The 20,575-nt window shown below is 47.5% G+C and overlaps 1 protein-coding gene across 2 annotated transcripts in view; it reads right to left on the reverse strand.

The window, feature by feature from the left end:
- Positions 1 to 13,146: 13,146 nt before the first annotated feature.
- The window catches only part of Tuft1 (tuftelin 1), a 40,958-nt gene continuing 33,529 nt past the window's right edge, over positions 13,147 to 20,575 (reverse strand). For both annotated transcript variants that reach the window (XM_036190629.1, XM_036190628.1), the window contains 5 exons: positions 20,340 to 20,434; positions 16,895 to 17,000; positions 16,134 to 16,217; positions 15,149 to 15,249; positions 13,147 to 14,588 (listed from right to left, as the gene is read on the reverse strand). In XM_036190629.1, the coding sequence (XP_036046522.1) occupies positions 14,525 to 14,588; positions 15,149 to 15,249; positions 16,134 to 16,217; positions 16,895 to 17,000; positions 20,340 to 20,434 (450 nt within the window). In that variant the 3' untranslated portion in view covers positions 13,147 to 14,524. The remainder of the gene's footprint in view (positions 14,589 to 15,148; positions 15,250 to 16,133; positions 16,218 to 16,894; positions 17,001 to 20,339; positions 20,435 to 20,575) is intronic.

Here is a 20,575-nt window from a genome sequence, read left to right on the forward strand (position 1 = left end):
GAGCGATGATCTTTTCTTCAGTGATCCAGGACAGCCACCTTGTGAAACATCCTGCTAGTCCCAGACAGTTCACTGCGGTTCTCCCAACACTGGTGCGGTACCCACCAGCCACTAAGTACTGGACAGGGAGAGAAATCACCTCTGCCATTTAAGACTTCTCCTTGGCCTAGGCTAGAGGCAGACAAGACAACAAACAGGTACTATGGAGTGGGAGGCTATGTACCAGGTGCTGAGGGAGCACTGTAGAGGATGATAAACACTGTCTGGCATCCTGGAGGTGGGGTGGGGGTTCACCAACAGGCATCAGCCGTTGGGGTATTCTTTGGTTTTGAAACAGGGTCTCACATTTACCAGACCAGCCTCAAACTTGTCACATAGCTTGGTTTTATGTGGTGCCAGGGATTGAACCCAGGGCTTTGTGCATGCTATCAATTGAACTGTGGTCCACAGCTCTTGTTTTTGTTTTTTTGAGACAGGGTTTCATGTAGCCTAAGCTAGCCTCCAGCTTAGTTTGTAACCAAGGCTGACCATGAAATCCCGATCCAATCCTACTTCCTTCCCTTCTCAAGTACTGGGATTGCAGGCATGCACCGTTACTGCTCAGGACTGTTTGGTTTTTAACATTTATTTGGGAGGGGTGTTCCTGCCATGTGCATCTGCGGAGGTCAGAGGGCAACGTTTGGGAATTGCTTCCCTCCATCCTATGGGTCCCAGGAATTGAGTTCTAGTTGCCTGCCTTGGCAGCAAACACCTTTCCTTGCTGGCCCAGGGTTTTGTTTGTTTGTTTTGGCTTATAGTGTGAGTGTGGAGGTTAAAAGGACAATTTTCAGGAGTCAGTTCTCTCCACCACAAGGCTCCCCAGGACCAAACTCAGGTCACTAGCCTTGGTAACAGATTCCTCACCCCCAGCTCCCCACCCCAAAGCATCTCTCCTGGCCTCTGAGTGGGGACTGGAAGAAGATAAAAGCATACAGCAGAAAAAGGTGAGGAAAGGTAACCGGTATCTCAGAAAACAAGCCTCACAGTAGCAGAAGTCCAGAAACCAGAGGGAGGAAAGCCTAATCGCGGCTCTCATAGCTCCATGGCCAGGGTCAGGGAGCTCAGCCCTGTTGTTGCTAAGTGAGCAGCACTATCTTTCCATAAGGCCATCACATCCATAAGTCTGTTCTGCTGTCTCTACAAGATTACCTGAGGCGGCGGCGGCGGCGGCGGCGGCGGAGTCTTCATCGTCCAGAACTTCTCGGAGTCACTTCTTTCTGCTTTCACGTGGGTGCCGGGCATTGAGCTCAGGTGGTCACGGCTTTTGAACAGGTGTTTATTATTTCTTCCTTTATTTGGGAGGGGGCCGGCACATGTGGAGGGCAGAGGGCAGAGGATAAGTGATTTGACCCACTAGTCCAACCTGGAACTCCTTTTTTTAAAAAATGTATTTTTTTGTTTATGTTTTGTGGTTTTGTTTTTGTTTGTGTTTGTGTTTTTTTTTTTTAAGAGACAGGGTTTCTGTGTAATCCCGGCTATCTTAGAAGTTGATCCAGGTCCAGGCTGGCCTCCAACTCACAGAGTTTTGCCTGCTTCTGCCTGCAAGGTGCTGGGATTAAAGGGGTGCACTGCTGCTGCTGCTGCTGCTGCCGCTGCTGCCGCCGCCGCCGCCGCCCAGGCTAAATTTGTGTGTGCGTGTGTGTTTGCACACATGAGTGTGAATGCCCATGGAGGCCACCAGAAGGTGTTGGATCCCCTAGAGCTAGAGTTACACGCAGTTCTGAGCCACCCTACATGGACGCTAAGAACTGAACTCAGGTCCTCTGTAAGATCAGCAGATGCTCTTAACTACTGGACCATCTCTGCAGCCCCCAACCTTAATCTTTTGATCCTCTGACCTGCACTCCCACGTGCTGGCATTACAATGAAGTACCTGCCACCACACCCAGCTTGAGTTCTCAGGCAGCTTGTGATTATACAAAATGTGACGTTTGGTGACTGGAACCCAGACAACCTGCCATTTGAGAGAAGCAGGACCTGGGGTTCAGATTAGTGAAATGCCTTACCACATCCCTGCAGGGTAAGCCACGCCTGCACCCAGCCCTCCTGACCACCCACGCTGAGCTTTCCCTATGTGTGCTCTGGCTGTGATCGCTATCCAGTGAGCGCCAGAGAATCCCGGCTACAGCATCCTCTCTGGAAAAAAGAAGGGGGACACCTCCAGAACCGATTCTTTCATGAACTTATTTAACATGAGCAAATGAACTGACATTTATCCAGGAACTCTAAGAAGAGGAGGTTCAACACCAAGCCTTATTAATGAGATTTTTTTTTCTTTTCTTTTCTTTCTCTGTGGAGCCCTGGCTGTCCTGGAACCCACTCTGTAGCCCAGGCTGGCCTCGAACTCACTGAGATCCACCTGCCTCTGCTTCCCGAGTGCTGGGACACCCGGCATATATGCGATCTTTTTTGTCGCTGTTTTGAGACAGGGTATCGTATAACCCAGCTGTCTGCCAAGGTGCTATGTGGTTGGGGATGTCCTTGAATTCTGAATCCCCTGCCTCCACCTCTACTGCCTCCCAAGCACTAGGATTACAGGCATGCCCCATCTTGTCTAGCTCTAAATAAGATCTTAACACCAGCTTTCATTTTATCAAAATGTTTACAGCTTCTAGAATGTTCCGAGGTCAGCCTTGACCAATCAAGACTAACACAGGGAGACCTGTGCAGTCTTTAAATAGAATTTACTTCCCCATAATCCAACTTCTTTTTAGGCCTGGCCTTTCTTCTTCTGGTGCTGGACCTAATTTGTAAAAATCCCTCATTTCACCCTAGTTCAGATGTTGCCCTTTGCTAAAAAATAAAAAATACTAATTTGGTGTTTACAGCACGAAAACTACTGAGGCCTCCGGCTTGTCCTATGGGGCTCATAGTGGCCACCTGCCCAGGTGCTCGAGGACATACTGCCCTCTACTGGTTTCAACCTGGAGGTGCAGAGTCCCTCCACTTGGCTCACCAAACTCTTAAGTGAGTTGAAAGGGACTTCGGTCTAAGCCTCTCCCCCGACCACCATTTTTTTTTAAATAGTAGAGAACCTGCTGTTAATGTATTTATTGCTTATATATATTGTATATAGTTATTGTACTTATTGTATATAGTTTTTCTTATATTAGTTATAACTTTTTTATTCTTTTTTATTTTTATTAGAATAAAAGGGGGAGATGTGGTGGTATTTTATTTGGGCTGAAATGTGATATTTTATCTGTATGTTACTAACTAATGTTTGCCTGGAGGTCAGAGGTCATAGCCAGCCATAAACAGAAGTCAGGCGGTGGTAGCACATGCCCTTAATCCGATCACATGGCAGGCAGAGTCTCTGTGTGTTCAAGGACACAGCCAATAGTGGTGACACACTCCTTTAATCCCAGTACCAACCGTAGAGGCCTGGAGGCCTGTACAGACAGGCAGTGATGAGAAGTGAGGTGGCTGGGCTAAGAGCCAATGAGAAGGCAGAACAGCAGACAATAGCGGCTCGGGTAGACCGGAAGAAGCTGGTTCTCTTGGGAAGTTGTCGGTGTGGTGAGCTAAGGTTAGCTGGTGGCTCTCACTGTTTCTCTGATCGCTATGGCTTTCACCCCTGTATTTGGTTCTGTTTAGAAATTCGCCTATAGGTCAGGACTTCTCTCTAGCTCTTTCTAGGATGCTCTTCCCAGAACGAGAACCAAGCCCCTGCTGTGGATCCCAACTCTTGTCCCAACTCTAACCTAAAGTAGCCCACACTTGCCCATGCCCACCTGTACCCACACCCACCCTTACCTGCCCCCACCTTTGTGCCCTGTTGCCTTAAATCTAGATTGTATGCTTTCTGAGCTTTCTTTTAGAAAAGATGTGTGACTGCTTGCCTGCTGGCATACAGATGTCTTGTGGCACTACTTACATTAATAGCAATTTAAGAACAGGTTCTCTGAATTTCCCTTGTGGCCCTACAGTCAAACCCTATATATTAAATGCTCAGAAATATTTACTCACAATAAATCACATGTTCAGTGTCTACAGTGTGCCGGACATGCTCCATGCTACTCAGTGAGACTCAGAGAATCATCATGGGCTTTGGCTCTTACTATTTATTGTCTTATATCTTCTCTACTAGCCCTGCTAGCTGGAAAAGTTATTTGAACTCTCTAAGCTTTCCTTTCCCCATCTGTAAAACAAAGATGATAATGTCTACTTAGTAGGAATATTTACTGAGTGCTTATAGTGAACTAGGCACCATCAGTTCCCATTTGACAGATGAAGACATTGAGACACAAGAGAGCCAGTCAAAGGATGCACAGATAGACAGTATGACAAAGGATAGACAGATAGACAGTATGGATGGAGCCAGGTCACGGGCAATCTGGCCCCATAGCCCCATTTACTCCCTCATAGCTGAAGCAATGGTCTGAACAGAGACATATAAGGGGCTGGAGCGATGCCTCTGTGCTTCATAGCACTTGTTCCTGCAGAGGACCAGCACACAGTTCCTAGAACCCACATGGAGGCTCACAAGCATCTGTAACTCCAGTTCCAGATGATCTGATGCCCTCTTTTGGTCCCTGTGGGTACTGCACACATGTATGTAAGCATACATGTAGGCAAAAGTACTTGTACACAAATTTTTTAAATAAAAAAGTCTAAATCACTGCTGCTGGATGACCAAATGCAAGGACAGTGAATGACAAATGAGATTCTTTATTGCTGGTGCCTGCCACCTGACTCTTCCATAAGCATATTGGGACACACAATCTACCTGTTTCTCATCCCCTGGGATCAACTAAGAGAGTAGACAAGATTCTTTATCATTTTTTTGTATGTGTATGAGTGTTTTACCCACATTGTATGTGCACTATTTGCATGCCTGGTACCCTCAGAGGCCAGAAAAAGGTGTCAGATCCCCTGGAACTGGAGCTGAAGACAGTTGTGAGCCACCATGTGGGTGCTGGGAATCAAACTAAGTTCCTCTTGAAGAGCAGCCAGTGCTCTTAACCACTGAGCCATCTCTCCAGCCCAAGAATACACTTTTTAAAAAATAATCTATTTTTATTTTATGTGCATTGGTGTTTTGCCTGTATGTATGTCTGTGTGAGGGTGTCAGAAGCCCTGGAACTGGAGTTAAAGGCAGGTATCAGCTGCCATGTGGGTCCTAGGAATTGAACCTGAGTCCTCTGGAAGAGAAGCTAATGCTCTTAATTACTGAGCCATCTCTCCAGCCCCCAACAAAGTATTTTTTAAAGACAGAGTCTCCCTATTGGGCCCAGGCTGTTCTCCTGCTTCAGCCTCCTAAATGCTGGAATTTCAGGGAATGCATCACCATGCCCAGCTGAAAAGAATTATTGACCCAGGAAAGGCGCAAAGCTACACAGAGAAACCCTGTCTTGGAAAACTAAAAAAAAAAAAAAAAAAAAAAAAAAAAAGGAAACTGAAGCTGGGCATGGTAACACACCAATCCCAGCAGTTCAGAGATGGAAGTGGGTGGATTAGCGTTATGGTCAAAGCTATATTCTACATAGTCATTCAAGAACTAGCCAGTCAGAACTATATGAGTCCCTGTCTTTAAATTTAAAAAAAAAAAAAAGTGTGTGGTGTACACCCACAATCCTAATACTTGGGAGGCTGAGGCACTTGAGGTCTTTCTGGCTATCCAGAGAGACCCTGTTAGAACCAAAGAGGAAACGGAGGAAGACAGGGGTGGTGCAGGTGCTGAAGGATGGCTCAGCCGTTAGGAGAACCAGCTGCTCTTGCAGAGGACCCAGGTTTGGTTCCCAGCACCCACATGGCAGTTGACAATCACCTGTAACTCCAGTTCCAGGGGATCTGATGACCTCTTCTGACCTCCTTAGTCACCAGGTATGCACCTGCTGCATATACAGACATGCAGGCAAAACACTCACACATATCAAAAAATTCAATAAATCTTTAAAAAAAAAAAAAAGTACCTTCAGCACAGAAAAATGCTGGTTTCTTCTAAATCATTGTGTGGCTGGGCACTGTGTGGACCAATGATAGCCTCAGTCTTTTATCCCTTGCAGTCTAGTTAGGGGAGGAAACATGCAAGGTCTGGATTACAACACAGAACAGTGTTACTGTGTTCTATAACAGGATGGTCCAGATGGTTTGCATGAACTGGGTGGGTTCCAGAGAGACACAGCACAGGTTTGAGGATTCTGGGAGGGACCTCAAAGAAGAAAACTCAGGCCAGGCATAGTGGCACATGTAGCTGGAGATTTCTCCAGTCCTGCCCAGCACCACAAACCCCAAAACCACTTATAAAGTAATCACTCAGAAACTTATATTAATTAAACTGCTCGGCCATTAGCTCAGGCCTACCACTGACTAGCTCTTACACTTAAACTCAGCCCATTTCTGTTCATCTATATGTCTCCACATGTTCCATGGCTTTACCTGCTGCCTTTACATGTTGTTCCCTGGACGGCAGGCTGGCGTCTCCTCCTCTCAGCCTTCCACTTCCCAGACTTCTCCTCTCTCTTTGTCCCACCTATACTTCCTGCCTGGCTACTGGGCAATCAGCGTTTTATTTTTCGATCATCCACAGCAGGCACATGCCTTTAGTCCCAGCACCGGGGAGGCAGAAGCATGTGAATCTCTGGGAGTTTGAAGCCACCCTGGTCTACATAGTGAGTTCCAGGACAGCTAGGGTTACACAGAGAAACCCTGTCTCAAAACAAAACAAAACAAAACAAAACAAAACAAAAAAACACCAAAAAAAAAAAAAAAAAAAAAAGGAGGAAGAAGAAAGAAAAAGAAAAATCAGAATCTGGCATGGCGCCACCCACCTTTAATTCCAGCATTCAGGAGACAGGGGTGGGAATGTGTAAGTCTGAGGCAGTCCTGATCTACATAAGGAGTTCCAGATTAGTCAGGGCTACACAGTGAGACTCTGTCTCGACAACAAATGATTCTTTTTAAACGCCTAAGAATCAATGGGCAAGGAGTGAATCAGAGCTAAGACTGATGGGTTTTGATGGGCAGTGAGACAGGGGAACTCGGGAATGTTCGCTTACGCTCATGTTTGCCTCGCTGTTTCTCATTGCTGTACGGCCTTTGACTTAGCATACTTATACGGCACACATATAATTCATTTAAAAATTACATTTTAATACTTTGTAAAAAGGAAAATTTGGTTCATTATGGGACTCTTAATTTATACTTGTAATCCTACATACAAATGATAATTTAAATTGCTTCCTCAGGCTACACACACACAAGTTTTAAAACAAAAACAAAAAAAGCTTCCTTGAATGGAAAAAGTTAAATTATAAAGCTGTTGAATTTTTTTTAATTTATTTACTTTTTGGGTTTGTGTAATTACAGTGAATTATATTTTAACTCAATATAATATTTTAGAGTTAATTAGCATATAATTATTTAAAATTCATCTGGAAAAATAAACAGGAAAAAAGAGCAAATCTTAAAGGACACACCTCATCTTACAGAGCCTTTGCCTCGAGGGTCTGACACTCTGGCTTTGACCACCACCCAGAAGGCAACGCAAAGCAAAGCAAACCTTTGACAAGAGCGTAAGTGGCAGAGAGTTAGGCTTGACAGACAGACATTATTCAGCCTGCACACCAATGTAACACTCCAGCTAGACAGAACAGACCCAGTTCCATATAAATACCAGCTCAATGGAAGGAAAGGCATTTGAACAGTGGCTTAAAATTTTGGGAAAAAAGATATGCCCATTACCTTGATCAGTACACCTTGTAGGCATGTGTTGAAATACTGCATTAAGCACCGTGAATGTATACAGTTCTTATGTATACAGAATTACTATTTTAGAGTTCTCTGTGTATTATGTACACACAGGACTTAGCCTTAACCATACACCTAAATAAACTCTAGATAAGTTAATTAAATACTTAAATTAATTGCAGAAAAACTAGAAGGAAATACAACTACATACATAAAGGTGATATATATTTAGAATGTTTATATTAAAGATCACAAAGGGGAGCTGGAGAGACGACTCAGTGGTTAAGGGCACTGGCTGCTCTTCTGGAGGACCTGGGTTCAATTCCCAGCACCCACATGGCAACTCACAACTGTCTGTAACTCCAGCTCCGGGGGATTTAACACCCTCTTCTGGAATCTATGGATGCCAGGCACACATACAGGCAAAACAACTCTACACATAAACTAAAATAAAAAATTGTTTTTTCAAGATCACAAAGGAAAACATTTTAGCCCAAAAATATAAATGGAGTTTTTAAATTATTTTTAAGTAATGAAGTTAAAAAGACAGTTGCGGGGTTGGAGAGATGGGTCAGTGGTTAGGTGCACTGGCTGCTCTTCAAGAGGACCGGAGTTCAATTCCCAGCACCCACATGGCAGCTCACAACCGTCTGTAACTCCAGTTCCAAGGGACCTGACACCCTCACACAGACATGCATGCAGGCAAAACACCAATGCATAAAAATAAAAAAATAAAAAAGGCAGTGGCAACATTAGTCAATAAACACAAACAAGTTAATAGGAATACTCAGGGCCCACTAAGAGAGGTCACAGTTTCTGGGCACTGTTTATAAGCTCCTCCCATCTCTGTGGGGCGCCATGCCTTGAGGATTTGGGAAGGGCGCTAGTAAAACAAGTGTGGGCCTGCCCTTGGGGATCTGTGTTAGGTGGGATAAGGAAGGCGGCAACTCAGAGAAAACGTCACTACAGTGGGCCTGGGAAATAAAAGCTGTCTTACTGACAGAGATTCTGAAGGGCTCATTAAAGACTCGGTTCCTTTCCATTTCTCTCAACACAACAGGTTTGTTGTGGGTTCGGTCCTCAGCTCTGGGGGGAAAAAAGTATGCTGTAAACCACAGCAGTTTGGAGAGAGAAGCAACTAGATCTCTGAATTCAAGGCCAGCCAGGTCTGTGTAGTGAGAACCTGTCTCAAAAAACAATACAAATAAAGATCAAGATTCCTAAAGAAGGCCGATGGTCACTCCCATCACCTCCCCCAAAGACCTTCAGCTGGGCTCCCTGTCCCCTAGGGATGCCAGCCGATTTCCACTGCAGGCTTGCCTCCTGTGCTTCCTCCCAGGCTCGGCTCCTCCTCCAGGCTCAGCTCCTCCTCCAGGCTCGGCTCCTCCTCCAGGCTCAGCTCCTCCTCCAGGCTCAGTTCTAGGGTCTCTTGGCTTTCCTCACTATCACCTATTCACAGGTCAGTCCCAGCCATTCAGCAAGATTCTGGAGCCTACCCACCCCACACAGCCCTGTCCTATAGCACTTGACTCAAAGTTGCACAGATAATAGCTGTGGGTTTTTATTTATTTTTAAAATTCTTCCTTTGCCTATTTTTTTTTCCCCCCATATCCTAGCAGTAACAATCTCTGTATTTCTTAAAAGACTTATTTTTATTATTTGTAGTTATGTGGGTCTGTGCACACAGAGGCATTGGATCCTCTGAAGCTGGAATTACATGGGCAGTTGTGAGTGAGCTGCCTTAGGCAAGTACTTGGTATTTTTAGACAAGATTCAAATAAACTTTCGGTGGTAACTAGAGGTGCAGGGCAGCAAGGCATGGCTTCAGTAGTAATCCAGGCTTAAGGCAACAGGCTAAGGGTGGGCTGTGACCATGGGACAGGCCACAGGTGAGATTTTTCAAGAGCAGGAACTTTGGCATGTTGACAAAGCAGATATAATTAGAGTATGAAATGGATGGAGGAGTCAAAGATGATCGAAAATGTCTGGTCTGATGGGTTATGATTCTACTAAGCAGAGAAACTAAAGGTTGATACGATAGCTCATACCTGTTGTCTCAGCATATAAGAGACTGACAAAGGAGAATCAGGGTTCAAGATCAGCCTGGGTTACATAACAAGACTCTATCAAGGAAGGGAGGGAGGGAGGGAGGGAGGGATTGTAAAGGAGGATAGAGTAGATGAAAGCCAATTACAGACCTCCTGACCCTGAGATTATACAGTCAAGGAGAGAAGTCCATGTTTTGTTTTGTTTTTTTAACTGACCAATGTTTTGCAAAACTTTCCCCCCAGTAATGTATTTTACATAGCATGTCAGTTAAAAGACAAAACCACACTGAAAGTTACCAGACAGACAGGAGAGTTCGGCTGGGCCCAGAACTCCAGTGACAGGGAGTCACACAGGGAGCTGGCCCTGTGACAGCTCAACTCATAAGGGCTAATGATTTCCTTTCCTTCAGAGCTTTGAGGTCCTGTGGTTTAAGACTTGGTGACCAACACCCTGTCAGGAAATTAATTATCCTGCCACCATCTACCCTCAATCTTCTTCCACGGGGCTCCAGGGAAGGAAAGAGATTCCAGCATAAAGGCCACACACATTTTAAAGTCCACAGTTGGCCTCCGTGAGCCACAAAGTACTTACCTTTAAGAACCGCCTCTTTCCAAATGGATGGAACTAGAAAAACATCATCCTGAGTGAGGTAACCCAAACCCAGAAGGACAAACATGGTATGTACTCACTCATAAGTGGATTCTAGATAGAAAGCAAAGAACAACCAGACTGCAACCCACAGAACCAGGGGGGCTACATAGCAGGGGAGACCCTAGGATGACTGTGGCTTATAATAAGTTTTGGTTTTACTCAATTACTGGGCAAGCCTCAATCAAACATTTTACTATTAGGATAAGAATTTATACTGTATCAAGCTGATAATAGAAAAATAAATTAATTAATTAAAAAAAAAAAGAACCACCTCTTTCATCCTCAGCCTGGAGAAGCATCTTCCTTGGGAAATCGAGGGATATCTGGGTCTCCAACTTTTGAGTGTCAAGGCCATGTGCTTATAATTGGGACAGAATGGAGGAGACAATTGCTCCTTGCGAAGCCAGAGCTCTAAATCAAAGCGTGGAAAAGAGGCCAAGGGCCCTAGGCTAACATCTGTTGTTGAGTCATAGCCTGAATAGACTGAGGCCCTAGCTCAGCAGCTTGGCTCTGAGGAACGGAGAACTCAGGGGATTACACAGGCCCCACAAAAACAAACAAACAAACAAAAAAAAAAACAGCTGCTCAGAACCAGGAGCTGGCTAGAGAGGGAACACTGGTTTTCCATTCCAGGGGGCATTAGCCTCCTCTGTGAAAGTAAGCTACCCTGTCAAGCAGAGCATCCTCCCAGTGTGGAAACATTTCATAGTGGAACAGAGAATCGTTTAAAACAGGGACAAGCCGGGCAGTGGTGGTGCACGCCTTTGATCCCAGCACTTGAGAGGCAGAGGCAGGCGGATCTCTGTGAGTTCGAGGCCAGCCTGGGTTACAGAGTGGGTCCCAGGAAAGGCGCAAAGCTACACAGAGAAACCCTGTCTCAAAAAATAAAATTAAAAAAAAAAAAAAAAAAAAAAAAACCAGGGACAAAGTCAGGCATGGTGGTACCCATCTGAAATCCCAGCATGTGTGTGGGGGGTGTGTGTGTAAAGCAGGAGGATGGTGACTTTGAGGCTAGCCTGGGCTACATAATGACATCCAAAGAGAGATACAGACACACAAAGAAAATGAACAAATCATCTATGAACCTTAGAAACCTGTCTGGCCTTAAACCACAGAAATCAACCTGCCTCTGCCTTCCAAGTGCTGGCGTTAAGGGTGCGTACCACTAAGCTCTGGGTTTTCTTTTTCCTTCCTTTATTTTGGTAAGCTTTTATTTTGGGACTGGGTCTCACTAAGCTGACTAGGCTGCCCTTTTCAGTCCTGCTGCCGCATCACCGAAGCTGCTGAGGCTAACCTGCTCCACCTGGCCGGAACACCATGTGCTGCCAGGCTCTTTCCTGCTCGGCGCTGGGAAAAATGCAGACCCAGAACATGGGCAGCTGTGAGGGCGGGGAGCAAGCGCTCTTGTGAGCTCCTTGTCCCACACCAGGTTTGTAGCCCACGTTTATAAGAGGCTGGCAATGATGGCTGCGTGCCTGGACAGCTCTTAACGCCCTCATGGCAAAGGTCCCAGAGAGGCAGAGCTCAAGCCTCCCTCCGGCAACACACAGGAGCCATAAAAACGGCCAAAGCCAGGCCAAAGCCGATTCCTCAGCCCCACTGACTCTAAGTGGGAACTGTCAAGGTGAGGATGGTTGCCCGGCACTCGCCTGCGTCCTCCTTGACCTTGCTCCTTTCAGCACACAGTGGCATACAAAGCAGACGGCCAAAGATGACCCCCCGGCTCTTAGAGTCTTGCTTTTGGTCTCCAGAATGTCTCCTGCCCACCTCCTATCTGCACCCCACATCTCTGCTCCTCCCACGTAGCCCAGCAGGCCCTGCAGGAGAGCCTCCCTTTCCTGCAGGGCAGCACATTCATTCCTGCATCCTCCAGCCAGGCCAGTCTTCTTGGCACCCTTGCCAACCCCGCCCTGCTTCCACCCTGTTAATATTCTGAGACAAGCAGTCTGGATATACGTGTGCCAAGCCAGACTGTTGGGGCAAGAGAAAGCCAGGAGTCAGGAGACAAACCCAGATCTGGGGTGGAATGTTTCCAGTGCATTTTGATGCCCATGTTGTGACTCAGACGAGGAAGCAGGGGAAGAAAAGTTACATTCTCTACTGAAAGAGAAAGGGGAACCAGAGGGGCCAAGCAGCAGGAGGCTGTTGTTGCCCGTTCCCTTGGCCCAGAAGAGTGTATAAATTCAGATATGTGTTGTTTGACCCTGCAGCCAATTAGCTTCCTGGAAGAAACGGGGGGGGGGGGGGGGGGGGGGGGAATGATGATGATGATTTGCAATGATACCCAGAGATTGCCAGAAACTACTAAAGCCTTGAAGAGTTGCAATCAGCATTTCCAGGAAGCTGTTCACTTCTGCAAAGGCTGCAAGCTGCCCAAGTACCTCGGCTGTGACTGCCGGCCCTCTGCAGTCTCAGGACCTGTAACTCTGGGTAGTGCTGTTCCAAATTAGGTCACAGAATGGCCAAGTTCAGGGATCCCACAAGGTCACCACCCCAAACAGGGTCAAAGCTGGGGTTAGAGATCATGGGGCCTGGTGGCTTGTAACTTTTCTAAATACTACAACATCCATACATCATAGTCCGAGAGTTGTAACACACCTTTCAGATGTTGACAGCAGGATGCCACCTTCAAGAGACAGTGTATTATGTTCTTTCATCCTCTCCAAGAAGTAAAAGGAGACCAGGCCCATGGGGCAAAGAGACATATTAGCATAATTTATTAAAGTTACCATATAACAACTGTGTCACAGACAGGAATAGAATATGAAGGGGCATAGGGATCATGTTCAACACCCTCATTCTGTAGAGTGAAGTCTCAGGATACTATACAGACAATGCCAGGCCGTGGGCCTAGTCCTGACACACAGAAACACAAAGACTTAAGGCTTCTGGTTGTAAGCTACGCAGATTTAAGACTAAAGTTGTTCCTATGGTCCCACATTCAGGTGCTTGAATGCTCTTGAGGCTGCTAGAGCACACTAGAGGAAACACTGAGCTGTAGGGTCATTCGGGGCTGGTATAGAGATTGTTATGGGGTGGAAGGGTTCATGGAGGTTAGTAAAACCCACCCCTGCCCCAAAACAGGCCTGATTGCCCTTTTCCCTAGACAGCACACACTTGGGGACAGTCGCTAGCCTCCTGAGTTATGGACTGACTCGGGAGGAAGAAATAAAAAGCAGTAGCTAGAGGGAAGGCCTGGGGAGCCAACCAGAACACTCCCCCACATCCAGGTAAGCCTGAACATCTCAGCAGAAGACTGGAGGACACTGGTACTAAAGCACCTATGAGATATAAGCAAAACCAGCAATAACTTAGCAAAATAAATACAGTGATGGTTTTGCTGGGACTGGAAGACTGCAGTGTGCCTTCCAGGACACCACAGGGGAGAACGCGAAGCCTGGGAGCTTCCACAGCTCCAGAGAAGTCCCATGAACTGTTTGTGGCCCTAGAAAATTTTCCTGCTAAAAACTGCTTCCTGCTAAAACCTGCTCCCTGAATGTACATTCCTTTGTTTCCAGAAAGGCAAGGCTATCTAGTTTAGGTTCCCTGGTTAAGACCAGGCCTGGCCAGCAAGCCCCCACTGGCTGTCTGTGGGAGGGCCTGGACAGCATGGCACAAGGGAAAACAAACAGTTTGTTGCTAAGAACTGAGCTGTGTTTGCAGAAGGAACTTCATTCCCTCAGGAGGAGCTCCAACCACTGTGCTTCCAGCCTTTGGGGGCTGAGACAAATTTTGTCACTTCTCTGGACTTGATGAGGGCCTGGCTTTGAGGCAGCTAGACTCCAGTGTACACAGCAGGGAAGCTCTGTTACACAGAAAAACAGTAACTGGAAATAAGGATATTGTCCTGTTCCTGCTAGCAGGAGAACATCTTCCCAAGGCCTGCAGTGTCCCCAGGAGACAGACGCTTCTGCTCCATCTGCCAGCAAGCAGAGGATAAGAGCCTGGGGCATGAGCCCAAGACCTGGGGCCACCAGGGTACAGCGGCAGCGGCGGGAAGTCAGAGTCAGTATCAACAGCCTACAGGGGTGGTGGGCTTCTCTGCAGGTCTGAGCGACAGCAACCAGCAACGGCACCATCCATCTCCCGCAGCTCAGGTTTCCACCACTCGGATGAGAGGCATAGGCTTCGGGCTGGGGGGCTTGGATATCCTGACACTGGAGAAAAGGAATACACACTGAGGGCTGCACTACTCCACGGGGCCTCCCCTCCACGGGGCCTCTGGAAGACTACACTTCAGGGCGGACTCCTCTCTGGAGTTCTATTGAAACAGTGGTGTTCAGGACCATGGAGGAGGAGCTGTGGCATGACACAGTTATCTGGTGACGAGGGTGATAAAGACGAGGGTGACAGGGGTAGTTAAACAACCGAGAAGTGGAGACAGCTGAGATTCCCGATTTTCCTCCAGGATTTGAGGCTTTTTTGTGAATCTCTTAGAAACAAAAAAGCCTCCTCTAGAAATACGCAAATATATGCACAAATTTGCAACATGCCAATATTATAAATACATTTTACATACAATTTCAGGGGTTCCTATACTGCCAGAAGCCATTGCATGGTCCTCCTAGGCTAGCAAGCAGCCTGTTGAAGGGACTCAGACTGGAGCTTGGGGCAGAGGGCTGGGTTTCAGTCTTCCTGGACTCAGCACTGGAGGCCTTGCCAAGTTCCCGCACGCTCTCTCCTGTCCTCCCTGGGCCCACTCTCTGCACGTACTCACCTGCCCAGGTTCTCGGTCTTGGCTCGGGTCTGCGTACTGAAGTTTCCATGACTGACCTGCCTCTCTATCAGATGCTCCATGCGGTCGTGCATCTCTAAGTTCTGAAAGGCCAGCACAGGGTTACAGTGGGTCGCTCTGGCTTGCCACATGCCACATTCAACTTGCACTGAAGCTCCTGTCCACTCCATCTTCACCAGCACCCCACCAGCCAGGGGTGTGCTCCCCCTTCATCTTCAGCACAACATACCCCTCTCTGCCTCTGGTTCTTGCTCCTCAGTAACTCAGCACCGCTAGTCACTTCTAGCTCCTCCTCTGTTTCCTGTTCACAGCTTCTTGTCTTCAGTTGAAAGAGTCACATGCCTTTGTCAACAGGCTGGATTTTAAAGTATCTCTAGTTTCCCTGTTGTTTCCACTTCTGCTTTGTATTTCTATGTATGTCTGTGTGAGCGTATGCCACATGCACATGGGAGCATGTGCCACATGCACATGGGTCTAGAGTGTATGCCACATGCACATGGGTCTAGAGCGTATGCCACATGCACACAGGCCTTCCAAGTCTAGAAGAAAGTGTCAGATGCCCAGGAGTTGGACATTCAGGTGGTTGTGGGCGGCCAGATGTGGGTGCTGGGAACTGAACTCAAAGTCCTCTGGAAGAGCAGCAAGCTCCCCATCAGCAGAGCTGTGAGGAGATGTCAACTACAGAGTGTGCCCTCTTCCTTCAAAGCCTGACTCCACTGTCAGCAAAGCCCATATGCCCAAGATGTGCCATGATAGGTGGCTTGCATCATGATGCTCTGCCCTCTCTGGTAGGGACAGATCTTAACCATTGTCAGCTGCTCCCTGGAAGCTCTCAATTCAACTGACTATGGAGCAACACTCCCAGACACCCAGTTCCAAGCAGCTGCTGGACAGGACCAAGCCCCCTCCCTGTGCCCAGGCTTCTCAAGAACCCAGTTCCCTGTTGGGGGCTGTCCCATACACAAACCTCAGCCTCCAAATAGGCAATTTTCTCCTTGAGCTCTTGAATGGTGGCATCCTTGGACTGGATCACAGCTTTTGAATTCTGGAGCTGCAAAGACATAAGAAGCATGGAGTTCATTTTGCAAAGACTCAGTCCACACTCACCAAACTCCACCCGACTGGTGGGAAGCCAACAGAAAGGAGAGCTTGCTCTTCTCACGGTTCCATTGATGTTTCTATAAAACCTTTCTTTCCATCACTAATGAAGCCAGAAGCGGGGATGGCAGAGAGAGAAGGAAGCGCCATCCTTAACTCCAAAGTGCACGCACAGGAGACCAAGCAAAACCTAGTCCTTTGGGTTCTGCAAAGTGTAGATTATGTATTCATTCGTCTGGGAAACAATGAGTGCTTACTATACCATAGCTACAAAACACATGGAAAGGGAACTGGCCCGAAGACAGGAAATGACCCCTCTGGGTTCGGGGAGGAGAACCTTAGGGTCTCAAAACGGTTTGGCAGCTGGGCCTATCCCCAACACACTGCGCTGAAGCTCAGGCAGAAGAATCAGGCAGGAGATCTGCGGGAGATAACTGCTTTATTGTGACTCCATTACTCATTTGCCAAAAGACTTAGCATGAAGTGAGACCAGCCTCTTCCCTTTTCCAATGGGAAAACAAGGTCAGGGAAGGACAGGGGAAGAGCAACACCTGAACTCCTTGTGTGGAGTAAGTAAGGAAAGCACAGGCCTGGAGTGAACACAGGGCAGGTAAAATAGGACCCCTTTACCTGCTCTATCATCTGCCGAACTTTCCGCTGCTGGCTCTTGAGCATGTCATCCAAGTGGTGGATCTTCTCCCGAAACCCAGCCACTTCCTTTTCCAGAGCAGCAGCCCTGCGAACAAAGACCAGGAGGCTGAGGTGAAGTCACGCCCCAGTGGCCTGCCTGCTCCAGAGAACAAGTTAGCGGCCACTTTACAGATATCTAGTCCATCTAGAGGATAAGAGAGGCAGCGAAAGTCATTCGCATGCCACTAGGGGGCAGAGTGTTTTGTTTCGGCTTCTACAGGACAGGACCACAATCACAGGAAGCAGCCTAAAACCTAGCAGGCTAGCTCTGAACTCACAGGTGTTGTCTTGCCTCAGCCTCCCAAGTTGCTAGGATTACAGGCATGCACCACAGTGCCTAGCCAGGGGCAGGTTGTTTGTTTGTTTATTAACTTTATTATTAAACTTTTTCAATATTAAAGCCAGGAGAAAGTTGGCTGCCTTGCATGTTATAAGTTTCTGATTATGCCAAAGATTTAAGTAGGAACTTGGATTATTCTAAGCAAACAAAGCCAAGATCCTCAATAAGAAACATTTGTTTTCTGTCCTTAATTTTTTTTTAAAAAAAATTTTAATGATTTATTTTTTCTCTATGTGCATTAGTGTTTTGCCTGCATGTATGTCTGTTGGACCCGCAGAACTGGAGTTACAGACAGTTGTGAGCTGCCATGTGGCCACTAGGAATGAAACCCAGGTCCTCTGGAAGAACAGCCAGGGAGTGCTCTTAACCCCTGAGCCATCTCTCCAGCTCCCCTGTCATTATTATTATTGTTGTTGTTGTTATTATTATTATTTTGTTTTTTTCAAGATAGGGTTTCTCTACGTAGCCCTGGCTGTCCTGGAACTTGCTCTGTAGACCAGGCTGGCCCTGAACTCAGAGATCCACCTGCCTCTGCCTCCTGAGTGCTGGGATTAAAGATGGGTGTCACCACCGCCAGTTCCCCAAACCCTTATAAATCCAATCACAGGAGCGATGGGGACATGTTTTCCTATAGTATTTGGTCCTGTGTTTCCAGCTCCTGATAAGATGTTTAGCATCTCCAGAAATGCTGAAAGTGTCTTAAGTACACTTGGGAAGTGAATGTTGGCTGGGTTTGTAGACAGTTGCAGGATGGGGCTTGTTAAACTTCAGCCCCTCTCCACCTCCGGGGGAGAGACCAACCATGCCTGCACACTGGACAAGTGTTTAAAGACCTTTGGTCCAGCAATGCACAGGTATGTCAAGAGGACAGCATACACCAACTCCCTGGGGACAGCACGCTGCACTCTGGAACTTTCCCCATACACCACTTTGCCTGTGGTTCACCTGAATCCTTTAAGAACCTAACAATTGTTCCATCAGTCCCATGAGCCACTACAACAAATTCCTGACCTGAGGAAGCAGAATCCCACCCCCGTGCATGCATCTTGTAGGTAAATGGAAAGGTATATGGGTAGCCTGGAGCACACTAATTTTGACTGTCAGCTAAATGGGGGTGGAACTGAACCCTTGACACATGGGGCCTGCATTAACTCTGGGCAGTCTCAGGCTTGAATTAATTGTGGGACCCACAGTCAATGTCAGGAGAGAAGTAGAAAGTTGCTTGATGTCGCAAGGCTGTGAGCAGAGTTTTCCTTGGTCAGTCACTCCTGAGAATGCCCGAGGATCCTGAAGAGCCGGGATACTGGCGACTCCAGTTCCTCCTGAAGACAAGTGCCTGCTGCTGGAATGTGGGCAGTTCTCAGGGTGAGGTGGCCACAGTGCGCCTGCGCCCCACGTCCTTCCTGAACTTCAAACGTTCTAGACCCCGCCCTCAGCTCTCCACACGAGGGTGTCCCGCTGTCAAACACCATTCCAGGGCACTAGTTAGGGCTTTTCTCACCCTGTTTCTCTTGTTCTTCTCCTTGGTCCACCCTGCGTGCGCCCGTGCGCCCTCGTTAGTATTGCTATGTCCTCGGCAAGTGCATCTCCCCTTACACTTTACCGCTAGGTTATTTAGGATACCTAACACAAATGCCACAAAATAACTGTTCACTGTTTGGGGGGCCAATGGCAACCATGAAGCATATTATGCCATGTTTGGTTGATGTCCCTAGGAGGCCTGCTCTTTTCTGAGGGGAGAGAGAGAGGGAGTTGGATCTGGAGGAAAGGAGAAGTGGGGAGAAGGGGGGGGGGGGGGTAGGGGAGTGGCAGTCAGGATGTAATATATGTAAGAACAATAAAAAGAAATAAGATTTCTGATAGGAGAAAAAAACTGATGTAGAATATTTATAGCAAAAAAGAGACTGTAGAGATTCAGTAAAGAGACAATTTCCCTTTTTTTTTTTTCCTTTGAGACAGGGTCACACTATGTGGTCCTAGGTGGCCTAGATCTTGCTATGTAGACCAGACTGGCCTCAAACTCATAGCGATCCACCTGCATCTACCTCCTGGGTGCTGACAAAAAGATGCCCGCATTTCCCGTGCCCGGAAGGTCAAGCCTGGGTTGTCCTAAAGTAGAGAAAACACCCGTTTTCAGCCAGAGGGGCTGCGATGGTGTCTGCTGATCTTACCCTTCAGGTACTGTCTACTGAATTTGAAAAAGGTCACTTATACAATGGTGATCAGACCGACTATGGCCTATGGAGATTTACACTGCCCAGGCCGGCCTAGATCTCATGGTCCTTCTGCCTCTGGCTCCTGAGTCCCTGGGATAATAGGTGCAGACTATCACTACTGCACCCAGAAAGAGCTTAGTTAGTCAGAGACAGAATTTCACCCTGTAGCAGAGCTGGCCTTGAACTTGCTATAGCAATCCTCCTGCCTCAGCCTTCCAAGTGCTTAGGATTATAGGCATGTGCCACCACACCCTGCCAACATCTTATTCGGTCCTGAAGACTCAGGAGGCAGTCTCTGTTCTGTGGGTCCCACTGATCTGGGGCCTCTGATCCCCTCTCCTCAGAGAAAATTTTTCACATTTTCTTGGAGACGGAAAACGCAGTAATCCCCTACAGGCCTCAGAGGGCAGCAGCAGGCAGTTCTCGGTTTCTGTCTGAACTGCTCAGAGCAACAGGAAGTCTTCGTGAAGCTATCCTCCTGGCTTGTCACATGACCTTCAGGAACTCCCAGTGTTTCTGGAGCGACATGTCCAACGAAAGATCCTTCCGTGAGAGCTGCAGCAGCCGGTGCTTCTTCGGCCCTGCCAGACCTTAGCTCCAAAACCGTAAAAGCTTTCCTTTAGGTTACTGCCCCCCGTGTTAAATGAGCTCCTGAAGATGATGGCCTTCCAAAGAGTATCTGCCTGGGTGGGGCTCCACCCTGTGTGAGCACACTGAGTTGGAACTGGAAGATCTGACCTCAGCGCCAGCTTCCTTCCAGCCCTGGCAGCAGGCTACACCGCCCGCCCTCCTTCTTACACCCAACTTTACAGGGAACAAGGGCACTTACTTTTCTCTTTCTGCTTGGCAGTCAGCGTCCTTGATCCGAAGCTCCTCTAGGGCCATCTCCCCTTCCCTGACTTTCAACAGTAAGGCTTGATGCTCCTGGGTGGGACAGAAAAAGGCAGGTAGCAGGAACCAACGTCAACAGAGTCTGTGCTTGGGGTGAAATGGGTACCTGAACAGGAACTTGGCTGCTCCTGGCCTGGGACTGTTGCCAAAGAGCAGCAGGCCAGGCTGGTTGGA

The sequence above is a fragment of the Onychomys torridus genome, chromosome 6, assembly GCF_903995425.1.
Source record: "Onychomys torridus chromosome 6, mOncTor1.1, whole genome shotgun sequence".
Taxonomy (NCBI): Eukaryota; Metazoa; Chordata; class Mammalia; order Rodentia; family Cricetidae; genus Onychomys; species Onychomys torridus.